The following is an 18,694-nucleotide window of genomic DNA, read 5'->3' as shown; positions in this document are numbered from 1 at the left end:
ACGAAATGCCCAGATAGTTGGTAAAACATATATTCTGGGTGTGTCTGTGAGGGTATTTCGGACAGGGATTAGCATTTGAATCTTAGGCTTAGAAACAAGATCTGCCCTTAACAGTGTGGAGGCATCAACTAATCCAATGATGACTGGAATGGAACATAAACGCAGAGGAAGGGTAAATTCTCTTCTTGATTTGGGGCTTCCTTCTTCTCTTGCCCCGGACTTTGGGGCTCCTGGTTCTTGCACCTGCAGACACTGTGACTTACACTGGAGCCACCTGGTTCTCACGTCTTGGAAGTTGAGCTGATTTGTATCACTTGCTTTCCTGGTTCTCCAGCTTGCAGACTGTGGGACTTGTTGACCCCCACAACTGTTTGAGACAATTCCTCTAATAAATCTTTTTCTCTATCCATCTCCCTATCTTTATTTATCTTTCTTACTCCCCTCCTTCTTTTCTTTTTTGTTGGTTTTATTTCTCCAGAGAGTCCTAATACAAGCACAGCCCTTCATTTTGCAGAGGAGGAAACTGAAGGTCATTTAGCTAATTAGTGGCACAGGTAAGGTTCCAACTTAGAGTTCTCTGATACCAAAATATCTGTTTCCCTGGTGTCAAACACGTCCACACTAAATCTGAACCCTTTTTATGTTTTGATAAAAAAATTTAATGAGATAAAATTCACAAATAATACAATTCACTCATTTACAGTTTACACTTTGATGATTTCTAATATGTTGACAGAGTTTTGCAACCATCATGACTTTCAAGTTTAGAATATTTTCATCACCCCCGAAAGAAGCTCTGTACCCCCTAGCTATCATCTCACAGTGCCTCTATCCCTCCCCTGCCCCTGACCCTATACAATCAGTAATTTACTTTTAGTCTCTCTAAATTTGCCTGTTTTCCATTTTGTATAAATGGAGTCATATAATATGTTGTGTTTTGTGACTGGCTTCTTTCACACAACCTGGTGTGTGTTTTTTTTAAATCGGAGGATAATTGCTTTACAGTGCTGTGTTGGTTTCTGCCATACCACAGTGTAAATCAGTCCTAATTATGTGTATATGTGTGTATTCTCTCCCTCTTAGCCTCCGTTTACATCCCACTGTAAGTCGTCACAGAGCCAGGCCGGGCTCCCTGTGTTACAGAGCAGCTGCCCACTAGCTGTCTGTTTTACCCATGATAGTGCACATATGTCAACGCTACTTTCTCAATTCGTCCCACCCTCTTCCCGCACTGTCTGTTCTCTACATCTGCTTCTCCATTCCTTCCCTGCAAATAGGTTCATCAGTACTGTTTTTCTAGATTGCATATATATGCATTATATGGGATATTGTTCTCTTTCTGACCTACTTCATTCTGTATAACAGGCTCTGGGTTCATCTGCCTCACTGGAACTGACTCAGATTCATTCCTTTTTATGGCTGAATAATATTTCATTGTATATATATATATATATCTCATGTATGCATATATCTGCTATATATATATATATATATATATATATACACATTGTCTATATGTATATATCCCTGCTCTATAACACAGTGAGCCTGGCCTGGCTCTGTGACTACTTACAGTGGGATGGGAGGGGAGGGGGCAGCCCAGGAGGGAGAGAATATGCACACACACAATTAGACTGACTCGCACTGTGGTGTGGCAGAAACCAACACAACATAAAGCAATTATCCTCCATATACATACGTATGTATATATCCTCCACATCTTTATCCATTCATCTCTTGATGGACATCTGGGGTGCCTCACATACTGGCTATTGTAAATAGTGCTGCAATGAACATTGGCATACTTGTATCTTTTTGAACTGTGATTTCCTCAGGGTATATGCCCAGTAGTGGGATTGCTGGGTCATATGGTAGTTTTATTCTTAATTTTTAAATGGATCTCCACTGTTCTCCATAGTTAGCCTGGCGTTTTTAAGGTTCATCCATGTTGTAGCTTGTTAAATCTAAACTCTTATGATGTCACTGGCTATTATTTTCTTTGAGGCCCTACAGGAAGCTCTTTGGTTACACCTGAATTTTAGTTACAACAGAATTTTTTCAGCTTTGTGCAGTATTGTCTTCATGGGGTACGTTTATTGATTATGTAGTTATTATATAGCCATATATTTGCATCTGCTAAACAACTTCTAAGCAGTTTTTTTTTTAAGCCATTTTGACTGAATTTCTATTAGTTTTCTTTTTTACCTTGGAGTCTAAATTCCATTTATCTGAACAGGGGAAGGAACTGGCCTTTTTGAAAAATTCCCTCTGGTTATTTGTGAAGAATAAAGCACTAATCATTTTCTTGTCAAAGAATATTTCTGACACAATCTTACTGTGAATTTGGTAGTTCATGCCAGAAGAATGTCTGACATGAAATAGATAATTAATCCAGACAGAATCTAGCAAAACTGAAAAGTGAGCGTCCCTGCAGGGAGCTCTTTGTGTCATTTCTTTCTGTTCCTGCAGAGAAATCAATGGAGTTTGCATTGGAAGTTACTATTCCTATAGGGAGGTGTCTCAGGGATGCTGCAGCTGCCCACGAGGGGGAATAAAGGAGAAACCTAAAATCCTGGACCACTGCATAGCGAGTCTTTAGGGTGACTTGATATCTAGATCGATCTGTTTAGTATTAATAAATACTTGTTTCTACTTGAATCACTTCTACAGTTCCAGCCTCTTATATGCAGATATAAGAATTATAAGTCTGTACTGCAAACTGCCAGTTTTTCAGAAATATGGAACAATTTGAAGACCTCTGTCTTGCCTTCTTTGAAAATGGCATAATTATGTTAGGGATTGTTAGTATGACAGTCATTTTATCCCATCAAGCACACATATTTTGTATTCACTGTGCCACAATTTGGGATATAGATATATGACTTTCCATTACTTGCCATCAACAGGATAGAAGTTGAGCAACTCTAATCATCAGAAATTCTGTCCCTTTACATTATAAGGGACTTTTAAAAAGGCAACTCAATATTTATTCCTATTGTTTTCTACAACACTGCTTTCATAATACCCTGGACTCAGACATTAAAAGACTGTGAAGTTGCTTAAATAAACCTGTGCTAGTCATTTTTTAATACTTGTAACCTTTAACCCCATGTTATTAGGATTAGAAAGAATGTTATTTTTCCCATTGTTTCTGCTCCATTGATTGTGGCTCCTTAAACTCTCTCTTAGCCCGTTATTGTATTTTGGTAACAGAAGTGTCCTGTTTTATGAATTGTGTGGACTGAATTAGCTTAAGAGGGTTTCACGGCATGATGATGACTCGAGTCCTCTTAATTGTGAAGGCAGTTTCTTTTACCTTCATTATGAAAAGGGCAAATAAGGTGGTTTTCATAGCCTGAAGGTTTTTGTAAAGCTTTCCCTCTGCTGGAGTAAAACGTCAGGACAAAAGGAGTAGGCTGTTCTTTGGAATTGCTAGAAATAGCTTTTGGAGCTAAAATTAGAATAATAGGCATCTATTGCCTCTGCAAAGAAACAAATGCATTCTTACAGCACAAGAATTGAAGCAAAGACCCTGATTCTTTTATGATTTGTTATTTTTCCATCAATAACTTTCTTTTACAGTGTATAAAGCATGTTTGCATACAGTTGCCTCAATATTGCCTTTACTATTAACCTTGTGCTATACACCGAGCAGATGTTAGTAGTAGTATTTTCTGTTTTGCAGCTGCGGAAACAGATTGAATGAGATTAATGACTTTGCCATGGTCCCACAACTACCAAATAGGAGGACCTGGGGTTTATAACTCCAGTCATGGGCTCTTTCCAGTATATCATGCTGCACTGGGTCTCCTTCATCTGTGCTGTTTAGTGTTGCTAAGGTTCTTTTGGAGGAATAGCATGGAAAAGTGTCATTCTCCCCAAGAAACAGAAATGGCAACAAAGTGTGCATAATGTTAGCACTCAGAATGAATTCTCCAAAATCTCATAGACAAACTAAGCAAGATACTCTGAGTCATTTGTTTGTGCCATATCTGCATAATATAATACCTAGGTATTGCTCCTTCTATTTTGTTTTTGCTTGTTTTACCATTACTGTTGAATTGTGGATTTTTTTCCTCAGCACTTTTAAGATATTTCATGGTCATTTGGTCTTGTTAATTTTGAAAAGTTTGTTATTCTAATTTACTCCTTTGTAGATAGTGTGTATTTTCTAACATTTAGCTCTGATGATTGTTTGTCTTTGGTGTTAAATAATCATATTATAATGAATAAAGCTATATACTTATTTTTAGAGGGATTTGTTTTATTTTTCTGTGCAAATCATTTGGATTATATATTATGGGAGTGCTTTCCAAGAGTGATCCAGGAGCCTCCAGCTCACTGCCATTTTTTATGTTAGTTTCTCAGCTCAGTGGTTTCTAGTCCAACCATTACACTAAGGGTACAGCCCTTCAAGGATGCTGGTTTTATGTGGAGGTCTCCATCCCAACTCCCTGCCTACTATAGGCTAAAGGCAGTACCTCCTCTTTCCATGTGTGCATTTAAACTCAAGCTATTAGGTTATGGAAACTGACAACCTCCTTTTAGTACCATAGTGCAGGTATTTTCCTCTTTATTTCTGGCCTTGGCTAATTACCCCCACTCTCAATTTTTGCATTTCAGCTCAAGAGTATGTAAAAAATTTTCCTCTTTATCAGTCATTTCAAGTGTCGCCCATTATGTGTTGGAGCCTGAAGTCAATCTGTATTTTGAAAACAGACAAGTCATTGGGCAATGAATTGTTAAGGTAAAACAAGCCCTTTGGGACCAGGACCATGATCTTGGCTCATCTGATATGATATGACAGACTGCACAGATCATAAGGCTAGTGGATGAAATCCATACAGTTCTAGGAGATGGACATAGCAAGGTGGTAATAGGTTGAATCCAAGGAGCCCTCAGGGTCAGACGATCTCTAAGATCTAGTCAAGAATGGCCCAGTGTTGGGAAGGTCAGAGAGAGCAGCCTTCCTTATTAAAGACTTCCCTGCTCCTGGTTGTGTATGGGCAAGCCTAGGTTTACTGATAATTCCTGGCAGGTATACCTTGCTTACAATTAAGGCACAATTCATTGTTGAGCTGCTAGAATGTCTTCTCATAGTCTATGTGTAGAGTACCATTAGTTTCCAAACTTTTTAGGAAAAAGACTTTTAAAATGTGTAAACCTTTGAAGATACCTGGAGAATGTAGCCTCACTTCCCACTCACCACTATGGAAAAGACAAGGCCCCCATTTGTACTTCCTTAATTGGTGGCCAGGCATCTTTTTTGTTGATCTGCAAAGTGCATCAGAACATGTATGAGACTATACTTCTTCCTGGCATTTGATCTATACAAGTGTTTAAATGACAAAACTATCATTAGCCAGCCTTACATCTGAGTTTTTTCCTAATGCCTACAGAATATTTCTCTCTGGATGTCTTTCCATGGACTCCAGTTAAACATATCCATCCCCCCATTTCCTGCAAAGATGCTCCTTCCAGCTTCCCCTCCATTTTATTATGTTGCTTTTTATTCACCCAGGTCTCTAGGCCCAAATCATCTTACTTTCCAATTCATTGTCCAAGACCTTTTAATCCTTTCCTTTTCTATCTCAGATTTACTACTTCTCAGGTTCCAGTATCATCAGTAGTTGATAACTACTGATAATCTGATATAATTATTAGTGTGCTAGATGAGCGGGGAGTGAGAACTAGATGTGGTCATTGTCTTCATGGAGCTTAATATCTAGTTGAGAAGACAATTTATATTCACGAAAATAGTGATCAATACTAGGCAGTATATAATTAAATGCTAAGTTGGGAAGTATAGAGTTTTAAATGCTGGAAGTTAGAGGAAAGAAAGGGATAAAATGAAGGCCTGAATTGTAAGAGAAAAGTTAATTGTAGAATTGAGATTTAAACTTGGTCTTGAAACAAAGAAGGTTGGAATTAAATAGGCATTTAAAATAAGGGGAAGGCATGGATAATCAGTGATTATATTGAGTGTATGATTTTTGGGAAACTTTTGAGGCTCTTTATGTGAAGGACTAGGGGGAAATAAGAATTAGAGAAGTTCATGACAACTTGGAGTTTGACTATAAGACTACCAGAAGAATCTTTAAAAAATAACATTTGAATTTAGTTTATTGCCCAACTCAGAAATCTCTGGAGGCTTCCTTTTCCTGTTGATTCTGATCCAAACTGCTTTGCTCTTCTAGGTGCTCTTTAATCTACACCAGCCTTTCTTCACCAGGACTCATGCATGCCTACAACTTGCTTTATTTGTGTTTTGGCTTATGCTTTCCACTTCCTTGTGAAAGGTCTGCCTGATTTCTTTCCATTTCTTCTTCAAGTCCTATCTCTAGACTTTCTGCTTCTTGATGCTCTAATGAGTCCCACTCACTGACATAGCTTTCCTACCTGAATTCCTCCTAAGCCTATTTTCTGTTGGAAATATTTAAAAATCTAATCATGTACCGTTTGTTTTCTAATAATTTAGAGTTATGTACATTTCTCTTTCTGTTTGATAAGGTGGTAAATTCTTTGAAGGTTAGATTGTATTTTATATTTTATTATTCTGCTTAGTGCTGTATACTACTCTGGCTATATAGTCTATGTTGAGTTGGTAGCTTTTAAAGGATTGGTTTCTTTTTTTTTTTTTTTTAATTTCAAATATCGCTGTTTTGTAATATTAGAGCTACTTTGTATAAATGTGCCTAATGTCATGTTTGACAGAAGTACAACCCTTAGTGATGGTGAAATCCAAATTTGTAGTGGATCCCAAGTCAAAGAGCATTTTTCTTCTCTTTCATGGAAAGTGGAAAATAAGAGCAAAAGCACTGAATCCAAGTTTTCTGAGATACTTTCTGCTATATTTGAGTCTTTCCTTAATCTGTGTCCTTAAGTATATATTATTCATTTACCTTATGTAGTGTTTCCTAAATAATGTGAGTTAATGTGTGTGCTCAGTCTTTCAGTCATGTCCAACTCCTTGCGATCCCATGGACTGTAGGCTGCCAGGCTCCTCTGTTCATGGGATTTACCCAGGTAAGAATACTGAAGTGCGTTGCCATTTCCTACTCCAGAGGATATTCCTCACCCAGGGATCCAACCTGCATCTCCTGCATTGGCAGGCAGATTCTTTACCACTGAGCTACCTGGGAAACCCAGTTTATGTTAGTAGATGAAAATAAATTGTGTGTGTTAATTGAAGCTTAAGAGAAAAGACTGTAGTGTTTTAAAAAGACTAATCCTTGTTCAACTCTAATTGATTGTTGTCACTCTTCCTGTCTGAGTTTTAAAGTTTTAGTAAAATATCTGTAAGTGAAGAAATCATCTGTTGTAGTTGGAATTTAATTTAAGAAGATATTGGAACATCCATAAACCAGATCTTGAAATGATCTAAGAATACTTGGTTTAAGGAAAGTGGATCAAGCTAGAAATGACATTTATTAGTTTAATTTTTATCATTTAATAGCCTCTTAAAATCTGAAATGACTTTTAAAACAAAATTTTAAGTTACTATTTTAAATAATAAAATAATTCACCTAACAAAAGCCTCTTGATGAAAGTGAAGGAGGAGAATGAAAAAGTTGGCTTAAAGCTCAACATTCAGAAAACTAAGATCATGCCATCTGGTCCACTGTTTTCCATGGGGAAACAGTGGAAACAGTGACTGACTTTATTTTGGGGGGCTCCAAAATCACTGCAGATGGTGATTGCAGCCATGAAAGTAAAAGACGCTTACTCCTTGGAAGGAAAGTTATGACCAACCTAGATAGCATATTAAACAGCAGAGACATTACTTTGCCAACAACGGTCCGTCTAGTCAAGGCTATGGTTTTTCCAGTGGTCATATATGGATGTGAGTTGGACTATAAAGAAAGCTGAGCACTGAAAAATTGATGCTTTTGAAGTGTGGTGTTGGAGAAGACTCTTGAGAGTCCCTTGGACTGCAAGGAGATCCAACCAGTCCATCCTAAAGGAGATTAGTCCTGGGTGTTCATTGGAAAGACTGATGCTGAAGCTGAAACTCCAATACTTTGGCCACCTGATGCGAAGAGTTGACTCATTGGAAAAGACCCTGATGCTGAGAGGGATTGGGGGCAGGAGGAGAAGGGGACGACAGAGGATGAGATGGCTGGATGGCATCACCATTCAGTGGACATAAGTTTGAGTAAACTCCAGGAGTTTGTGATGGACAGGGAGGCCTGGTATGCTGCGATTCGTGGGGTCGCAGAGAGTCGGACACGACTGAGCAACTGAACTGAACTGACCTCATGTAGAAATTTGTAAGATGATTTGAGAGCGTTTGATTTGTATTTATTAACATCTCAATTTTCTGAGTGGTGATATAGTTTCAGCAGGATGGAAAACTATAAAAAATTGTAAATACTTGGATTTATAAATGTACTAGCGTTATCTTACCCGTCTTTATTTTCAGAGAATGGCTATTTAGGAATGTTTGTAGGTAATCTGGAGTTAATTTTGTGTGTATTCATGCATGAGAGAGAGAGAGTTTTATTTCTTTGGTTAACCAAAATAAACCTATAAAAAAGCAGTTGTGGGAGGCAGGCTGGATCTTCTTCAACAACAGTTTATGCTAGTTTATATAATTTCTTCTGAGAGGTGATAATTTATCAAATCCTATCCTCTAAGAGTCCTTATTCTTAAGTTTCCTCATAATAAAAGACAGTACCCTTTACTAATGGCTTCAGATGAACTGGGATTTTGTTAGGTATTGACATTGTGTTTGCTTCACAGGTGGTTTGTATTCGCTCCACTTGGAATGCTCTCTCCCCAAAGCTGAGTTGTGACACAAGACCTCTCATTTTGAAGACCCTCAGTGAACTGTTTTCTCTGGTTCCTTCCTTAACAGTCAATACAGCTGAATATGAGGTATGTGTTTGGATCTCAACAAATTGTCTGTTTCTACATTGGAAAAATGTGTGCTTTACCATTACTTTTGGGAAAAAATTGTTTGTAATTTTGTGTTTGCCAAAAATCCTTTAGTGCTTTTAGTTCTGTGAACATGTTGATATCTTTATGGACTCCTAGGAATAGACGGATATCCACCCTTATCAGTCCTCTGTCTTTAAGACTTACTTACGTGAAGGATGCCAAGTTTTATTATGAAAGTATAGTCAAGATTATTAAAAGCTGGTATGTTTCTAAAATAATAAAATTCATGAGACCAACAGTTTAAATGTGTTTTGTTGGTGTTTAAAATTCTACAAAGTATTACAGAGGATTTAGTAAGACAGGGCAAACTTTCCCAGTAGTGTAGACATAGTGTTATTTGTACTTTGCTTCTAGCTTGGGCATAGAGATTTTATTTTTTATGTGTTATTAATAGTTTACATTTCCAATATACATCTTTGCTCTTCATGTATTTTCTTTCATGAAGATATTTGTAAAATCAAACTGTCCTAGGAGAGGAAAATAATTTTATAAACTAGTCAGTATTTGGCATTGTAATGAACCACTTGGTGGAAGACATTTTGCTAAAAGATTCATGTGCTTCTGTTTAACATTTTCTTTATTTTCTCTTCTGTGAATGAAGTGAGAGGGTGGCAGATTCATTTATATCTCCACTTTTGTAGCCATAACCTCGTTTAAGCTCATGTTTTTTACTTTTCTTTCAAAGAGCTTCAGTTAATTTTCACTTGAAGTCTTGGTAAACTTTTACTTTGATTTAATGCTTCACAGAGTTTGATAAACTAGCCCTCCATAAGATTCCAGGAATAGCCCCTTACTTGTTTTGGATCACATGGTAAGACAGGAGTGTAAGATAATACTTGTTCCAATCATTCTAAATGCTACACAGTGAGTAAAATCAAATTTGTCCTCACCAAGGGCACAATATCTAGCATGGCATATAATATGTATTCAGAAACTAGTTATTGAATGAATGAATGAACCAGTACAGGATATTGTGAGTTTATTCTCACATTCGGGCTTTTGTTTGGGGGTATTAAAAAAATAATCAGTTCAAGACTCCTAGAGTATATAATTCACCAACAGTCTTTTTTTATGACTGCCATTCACGGGTACATACCTTTATGATGTCAGAAAGTCTGCCAGGCTACTGATAAGGAGCTCAGCCTAAAAACCAAAATAAGGACTTTGTATGTCATGTTGTGTATATTTATTTTCTGTCTTTAAGAGCTGAACTCATATACCTTTGTGCTGCCTGTACTTTGAGATATTCAGATTTTATTACAGGTTAATGTGTGAAGTGGTTTGTGTGTTGGTTTTTTATGTTTGCTTACATAGGTATAAGTTGTCTTTTGGACTGTGTTTTTTCCCTTCAAATTTTACATTCTTATCCGCTGACGTTTTATTTTGGTTTATCTTCATGCTTATAATAATATTAGGATTCCCCTGTTGTTCACACAGCAGCTTTGGGATGTTCTATCCATCAGTTTTCTCCTAGTAAGGGAGATTCCTTCAGTGACCGGAGCCCACTTGGAGCAAAAGGGGAGAAATGTAGAGAAAGCCCCCCTCCATCTGCCATTCTGACTCACTCTGTCCCTTCCTTTCTTCCCACCTTCCCCACTTTCTCTTTCCTTCTCTTTCTCCTTCCCTCCTTCCCCTTCTCTCTTCCTGTGTGTGTTTAAATACTTTTTTTTTTCTATTAATTGCTTACAGTTTGTTGGCATGTAAGCCTGAGTTAAATGTAATTTTCCCAAAGCATTTCTTAGGTCATTGCTATCCCATGTCACCTCACCTCAAATGCCTTTCGTTTACCTGAAAAAAGAAGTCCAGTTGGTTTATAGGCACCCAATGAGGTCTTTTAGAATCGGGCCTCACTCTACTTTTCTGCCCCCTGCACTCCAGGAAAACCAAACCACTTGTAGTTTCCTTCTCTGTTTCCAAGTGTTTCTATTTCTTTTCCTTTGTTCATGTTGTTCTTTCTGTCTTGAATTACTTTCTTTTTCATCTCTAATTTTAAAGTCTGTTTTAGGAAATAAAAAATCAGTTTAAGTTATCCCATTCGTTGAGAATTTTTCTTCAAGGAGTCTGTTGTTCCCAAAGTTCTTTATCTATACTGTCTTAAGAACTTTTATTTCTATTTTATATTTACTTCAGGTACATGTGCACAAATATTATCTCCATTAAAATATAAGCTTGTTGAAAATAGAGTCCATGTTTCAATTAATGTGTTTTCTGAATTGCTTTTTAAAGTGCTGGATACATTCATTCATTGACTCAGAATATATCTATTAAAATGATAATAGATAATAATAATAAAATAGATACTATTTTAAGTAGTTATACTCCCAGCACTAGTTACTTTATGTCACAGTATTAGTTCTAATATCTGATGAGAAAGTATTTTTATATTATAACAAGAGAATCTGAGGTTTTGAGAGGTTGACTCATTCCTTAAACATACATTTACTGAGTATCTGCTACATGCAAGACAAATAACTGAACCAATACTGCAGTTTCTAAGTGAAAGCTGTTTTCTAAACCCAGCACTTTCAAGCTTCATTATACCACATTGTCAGTCCCTGCCTTTAAAAGTTCAAAAGTTGGTAAAGGATATAGACGTAAACAATAATAATTACAATAGCATTTGTTGAGTGCATTTAATCAAAGGGCTAGGAGAGTATGGTGGTGGAAGTGACCAACATTCTTAGGAGGACACTAAAGAAACTTTAGTTGGTGCTATTGGACTAGGATCATGAAGAATTACTAAAATATTGCTTTCCATTGAAGTTTTGAAGAGAATATGCAAAGTCAAGGAGGTATAAAAGAACCTCATATGATCTAGCAGGGCAAGAAGTTAGATGTGGCTAAAATGAAGGAGACATTAAGTGCTGGAAGATAAATGACTTTTCATGCTCACTTATTTATTAAATATTTGTCATTTGAGGGAGTGGGCTTTATATTCTTTATATACCAGCCTTTGAAATGAGAAAGACAAATACCACATTAATGATTATACAAGCTAGGAGAGATTAACCACATACCCAGATAATCACATTAAATGCTAAAGTGTGCCATGTGCCATATGGCTGCTTGGAGAAGGGAGAACTCTCGTCTGGGTAGGGGATTAGGAATAGTGGCCTGAAAGAGGAGAGTAATCTAACATTTGTACTGAGATTTGAGAGGTCAGTAAGAAATGGTTGGGAAAAAAGTGAAAGTGAAAAGTGAAGTGAAATTTAATAATCTCAAAGTCTCACCTTATTTAAAATATCCGTATGTTTAGATGATGAATCTATTTCTGAGTGTTTTCATTTTATGAATAATAGGTAAGTACAGATTAAGTTAGTTACACGCGGTATGATTTTGAAAGTGATTTACTTTTGACATTTGCTACTTTATATTGTTTACTCTCAATTTTCTCTTTGTCTTAGAATTTATTCTGTTGTTTGTTGATTTTTCAGAATTTTAAAATTCAAGTCCTCAGCTTCCTCTGGAACCACACTCAAAACAAGGTACTGTCGGAAGGGTGTCAGAGAAACAGAACCAACCTGGGGTAGGAATTGTAATACAGAATATTATAAGAGTTATAGAACTGTTTTATAAAGAATTGTAATATAAGAATAGGATAAAAAGTTTAAATTTTTGATTTAAAAATTATGACTACACGTTTAGATTTTAAAAATTATTCTTAATTTATGCCAGTTAATACATTTTCACCATAAAATGCACTTATTACCTTGTGATACTGATGGATATGAAGAGGGACTATTGCCATTGTCTCTCATTTTTAATGGTCCTTCCTCTTTCCTTCTTTGCCCCTTCCCACCAATAAGCACATCAAATGAATAAAAATTCCACTGCATTTTTAAATGTCATTTCCAATCAAGAAATATGGAGAAAAAAGTGTCGGTGATATTGTACCCAACTCACGAGTGAAAAAACTTAAGATTCCAAAAGGTCAACTTTCCCTGTGAAGTAGCTGAAGAATCAGAGAAGAATCGTATTTTTACGTTTAATGTCCCAACGAGGATAAATATTTGGTGCTTCTTATGTGTCTGCCCAATGCTGTTTTCTCTGTACTTTTACTTGGGACATACTAAGTGAGGCATGAATACCATTTCCAAAGCACTGACTATAGAACATTAAGGTTGATGAGGGAAAATTTTCTTTCTTCCTCCAGAGTTGATATTTAATATATGCCATTTCTTTTGTTTATTTTACTAGGACCCAGTTGTCGCAAATGCTGCCTATAAATCTCTGTCACACTTTGGTGCTGGGGACCACACGATTCTTCATCTGCCTGAAGAGGTAGGCCTTTCAGCTTTCTCACTGCTGTCTCTTTTCTCCTGGGTTTATAGCTTTATTTGTATCCCTCTCTGGAAGACATTCTTACCTGTAACTCTAGCTATATTGTCCTTGAAAGATAAGAATTTATATTCACTATTTGTTTTATCTGTTTTAGATCGTAGAGGTCTTAGACTTCACAGATAGTGAATTTAAATCTCTTTGAAGCAAATGGAAGAGATGGATGGAGCAAAATGTAGTCTCCATAAGGTGACAGGTTGTATGACTGCATTTCTGTGCCTAGAGCAGATCGGTGTCACTCTAGGAACCACTTTACCCAAACACAGACTGCACAGAGGATGGTTTTCTATCACCTGGGCAGCCAAAGATCTTTATTTGTGATGGAGACTTGAGATGCCTGTGAAAACAATCTGCTATTTATTTGCTTATTTTGAAATGATAGTCCTGGAGAACTGGGTGAAGAAGGTATCACTCTCTTTTAAGTGTTAACACATTATATGACATTATCTCAGTTTTTAGACTAAAAACAACCAACCTTTTCTAACATCTACCTAATATAACCAGCTTTCAATTCTCAGGTTATATTAAGGAGTAAAGTGTATGGTTTCACATTTAGTGTTACTGCTAATTCAAAGACATACAGATGTTTATTTTATTTTTTAAAGGTTTTTTTTTTTTTTTTGATGTGGGCCATTTTTAAAGTCTTTATTGAATTTTTTACAATATTTCTTCTATTTTATATTTTGGTTTTTTTGTGGGGTCCTAACTCCCCAGTTCAGTTCAGTTCAGTCACTCAGTCGTGTCCAACTCTTTGCAACCCCATGGACTGCAGCACACTAGGCCTCCCTGTCCATCACCAAATCCCGGAGTCCTCCCAAATACACATCCATTGAGTCGGTGATGCCATCCAACCATCTCATCCTCTGTCGTCCCCTTCTCCTCCTGCCGTCAATCTTTCCCAGCATCAGGGTCTTTTCAAATGAATCAGCTCTTTGCATCAGGTGGCCAAAGTATTGGAGTTTCAGCTTCAGCATCAGTCCTACCAATGAACACCGAGGCCTGATCTCCTTTAGGATGGACTGGTTGGATCTCCTTGCAGTCCAAGGGACTCTCAAGAGTCTTCTCCAACACCACACTTCAAAAGCATCAATTCTTCATCACTAAGCTTTCTTCATAGTCCAACTCTCACATCCATACATGACCACTGGAAAAACCATAGCCTTGACTAGACAGACATTTGTTGGCAAAGTAATGTCTCTGCTTTTTAATATGCTGTCTAGGTTGGTCATAACTTTCCTTCCAAGGAGTAAGCGTCTTTTAATTTCATGGCTGCAATCACCATCTGCAGTGATTTTGGAACCCAGAAAAATAAAGTCAGCCACTGTTTTCACTGTTTCCCCATCTATTTGCCATGAAGTGATGGGACCAGATGGCATGATCTCAGTTTTCTGAATGTTGAGCTTTAAGCCAACTTTTTCACTCTCCTCCTTCACTTTCATCAAGAGGCTCTTTAGTTCTTCTTCGCTTTCTGCCATAAGGGTGGTGTCATCTGTATATCTGAGGTTACTGATATTTCTCCTGGCAATCTTGAGTCCAGCTGTGCTTCCTCCAGCCCAGAGTTTCTCATGATGTACTCTGCATATAAGGTAAATAAGCAGGGTGACAATATACAGCCTTGATGTACTCCTTTTCCTATGTGGAACCAGTCTGTTGTTCCATGTCCAGTTCTGACTGTTGCTTCCTGACCTGCATACAGGTTTCTCAAGAGGCAGGTCAAGTGGTCTGGTATCCTCATCTCTTTCAGAATTTTCCACAGTTTATTGTGATCCACATAGTCAAAGGCTTTGGCATAGTCACTAAAGCAGAAATAGGTGTTTTTCTGGAACTCTCTTGCTTTTTCTATGATCCATCGGATGTTGGCAATTTGATCTCCCCAACCAGGGATCAAACCCCCAACCCCTGCACTGGAAGGCAAAGCTTAACCACTGGACCACCAGAGAGGTTCCTGCATATGTTTATTGAATGCCGTTAGAGAGTGAGGAAGACATTGTGTTAGAAGAAGTTATGTGTGACATGACCCAGAATCCACCCTAGGGGTGAAATGGCAAGAAATTTTGTTATGAATTTCTTGGGATCCTCAAACATTTTAAAATGGGTTGACTTTTTCTTCTGGATTGAGTTTATTCAAAGATTAGATGCCAGTAGGAACCAGGCAAGCTTCTGTTTATTGAATTGAATTGAAGGGACTGACGATAGGCTCTCGTAAAACCAAATCCATCACAAAGCATGATTTCCCGTGTTACTGAGAACTCAAAGACAGATCAGCCAGCTTGTCATGCAATTATCACAAACAGGAAGTCTTAAGAAAAGATTTGTTCTTTGACTCATAAAATTAAAAAATGGGATTTCAGGCTGCACTGTGGTGATCAGCAATACCCATAGCTTCTTTAAAAAAAAAAGAAAAGGAAAAAGTTACATATAAATTGGATTTTCAGACTCTTACCAGTAGGTTAGCTACAGTTTGTAGAAAGATACTTCTTTGTTATTACTATTTTAAATAAGCATTTTCTAACTTAGATCACAGCATAATGATTGCCTTATTTTTAGCTATTGTTACTGAAATAGTCCAGCTGGCATAATAGCTTTTATTAAATAACTGCCATATACTCTTCAGTATTTAGTCTCCACCTCTTTAAATGATGATATGTTTATATTTTATTCTATGGTGGTTTAGTTGCTAAGTCATGTTCAACTATTTGTCACCCCAAGAACTGTAGCCTGCCAGGCTCCTCTGTCCATGGAATTTTCCCGACAAGAATACTGGAGTGGGTTGCATTCGCTTCTCCAGGGGATCTTCCTGACCCAGAGATCGAGCCCAGGTCTCCTGCATTGCAGGCGGATTCTTTACTGCTGAGCCGCGAGGGAAGCCCTTTATTTTATCCTACTTGAGGGTTATGTTTAGTTTCTGATTATGTTTGTCAGAGTTAATACGCAGTTAAGTGCTATAAGAAAGTCACATGTTACTTTCTTAACTCACTCCTGTATCCTCAGATTCTTGAATAATAACCATAAATAGCTTTTTATATCTTCCAATGTAAAGAGTAGTGATGTAGAGTTGGGTTTATATATATGCTTGGGTTTTCACCAACAGAGCCTGAAGGTCTATAAAGGAAATCTCTAAGACTTATTTTAGCCTTGCTTTTTCAACCTTTTTTTCCTGCCCTAACCCCCTTCTAGGACATGACTCACTCCTACAGGTATCTGGTTCACTGGTGGTAGTTTGGTGGTTAAGTCACTTAGTCATGTCCAACTCTTTGTGACCCCATGGACTGTAGCCCACCAGGCTCCTCTGTCCATGGGATTTCCTAGGCAAGAATACTGGAGTGGGTTGCCATTGCCTTCTCCTGGGGGTCTTCCCGACCCAACAGTCGAACCTGGTCTCCTGCACTGTAGGTGGATTCTTTACAGACTGAGCCACCAGGGAAGCATTCTCTCAGCTGGGATTGAGATGAGAGGACTTAATGGTTTAAAAGAGTCTACCTCCCTCCAACCCCCAGCTTCTGATATAGAGAACCTTCCTCCACATGAAGAAATCATTATTTCCAAGGCCATGCACTATGCATTATTCTTCTTTTTATTCATTACTGATCTTCAGTTTGGTTGTTTGAAGGACTAAAAGCCCCCAAAATGGTCAATATGTTCATATCCCAAGCAAGTCCCCAAAGGCAACGGATGCAACCCAGTCAGCTCCCGCCTCTGTGCTGTGGATGATGGCAGTAATGTGAAACTGCGACTCACTTTCTCTGAAAGCATACTTTCAACTGTTTCAGAAGTTCTCTCCAAGTAGGGACTTTTCTAGTTGTAAGATCTAAGATTCCTTCTTGTTATCAAAGTTTACTCACTCAGCACCATGGCCAATTGGCTTACTCACAAAACTGAAGGCTACTTGTATACCTTTCCAGTGAAAGTGTGTCCACAGTCTCTCTCTCTTCCTATTTGTGGAAACTTGTGAAATAATCTTTTAGCAAAATATTCTGTGAATTTCAAGTAGAAAAAAATTTTTTAAAGATACAATGGGGACTTCCATGGTAGTCCAGTGGTTAAGAATTCACCTTGCAATGCAGGAGAAACTAAGATCCCACATGCCACAGAGCAACTTGAGCCCGTGTGCCACAACTAGAAAGTCTGTGAGTCACAGTGAAAGATCCCGCTTGACACAATGTAGATTCCCAGTGCCACAGCTAAGACCCAATGCAACCAACTAAATAAGTATTTTTAAAATATAAAGAAAGTAGATACAGTGGATAATTGGGCTTCCCTGGTGGCTTGGTAAAGAAACTACCTCAAAGCAGGAGACCTGGGTTCGATCCCTGGTTTGGGAAGATTTGGAGAAGGGAACGGCTACCCACTCCAATATTCTGGCTCGGAGAATTCCGTGGATTGTATAGTCCATGGAGTTGCAAAGAGTCAGACACGACTGAGCGACTTTCACTTTCACAGTGGATAATACCCACGTGGTTACTTTGGTGGATTATAATTCAACTACTTTTGTAAGTACACCTTCTCTACTACAGAAAGATTTCTTGTTCATTGCTGCATCCACTTAAACTGTGAAACTTGTTGAAAGAAAGCTAACAGGCTGGTAAATCAAAAGCCACTAAACGAGTGGCAGACATCAGGAAGGTTTAGGGTTAAATGAAACAGTACATGTAAGGTAAGTTGGAAAATGTCTGTGGAGAGCAGAGCTGAATAAGATACCATGTAAGCTAGGGATTTGAATACCAGATTCATTAACTCATCTTTCTTGTCACTGGTGTGTTATTAGGAACTTCTGTAGATTGTTGCTGATAGGCACTTAACAGTTGCATTGCTTTAATAATTTTTTATTGGACATATATATACTAAGTGCTAGGCTGTCTTATGAGCTGGGAATGTTGAATGAATCCATGTGTTTATTCATTTGTAACAATATTGTTAATCATTTGAAATACGCAAGTCTAAAATTGGTTAAAAAATTCAGTGGGGCTTCTTTGAGGACTTATTTCAATATTAAATAGAATGATTTTTCCCCCATTTAGTTTGTATTTCATAGTCTTTTAGCTATTTATCCTTCTCCTTCGCCTTCTTTAGTGCCCCCCAACACCCCACAAATGAAACAAAATAAAAAAACAAACCAAAAAAAAAAAAAAACCAAACTATAGAGAATTGTATTTCTGGTAAAACAATCAATAATGGATAAACATTTCAGTTGATTCTTCTCTGACTTGGGTTCATTAAAAAATATTTGGCTGTTTAAAAATTGAACTTTTTATTATAAAGCTCTTAAGATAGATTGTGTTGTTGATTTCTGGAGTTAATTTTAGAAGTGAGTAATATAAAAGAACTCATTATGCACCCTGGGTTGGTATTAATGTGGTGTAACCTGTTTGGCTTTGATTTAAGTGAATGTCATTGCATTCATCAGAAGCTGTTTCTT

At 37.5% G+C, this 18,694-nt stretch overlaps 1 protein-coding gene across 5 annotated transcripts in view; it reads left to right on the top strand.

Annotated features, from left to right (window-relative positions):
* FOCAD (focadhesin) overlaps nucleotides 1-18,694 on the top strand; it is a 292,503-nt gene that overhangs the window by 162,167 nt on the left and 111,642 nt on the right. For all 5 annotated transcript variants that reach the window (XM_065908204.1, XM_065908205.1, XM_065908203.1 and 2 more), the window contains 3 exons: nucleotides 8,743-8,877; nucleotides 12,375-12,425; nucleotides 13,138-13,221. In XM_065908204.1, the coding sequence (XP_065764276.1) occupies nucleotides 8,743-8,877; nucleotides 12,375-12,425; nucleotides 13,138-13,221 (270 nt within the window). The remainder of the gene's footprint in view (nucleotides 1-8,742; nucleotides 8,878-12,374; nucleotides 12,426-13,137; nucleotides 13,222-18,694) is intronic.

This window comes from Muntiacus reevesi, chromosome 17 (genome assembly GCF_963930625.1).
Source record: "Muntiacus reevesi chromosome 17, mMunRee1.1, whole genome shotgun sequence".
In the NCBI taxonomy this organism is placed as follows: domain Eukaryota; kingdom Metazoa; phylum Chordata; class Mammalia; order Artiodactyla; family Cervidae; genus Muntiacus; species Muntiacus reevesi.
The sequence above is the reverse complement of the archived record's forward strand: the minus strand, read 5'-3'. Positions and strand labels throughout refer to the sequence as shown.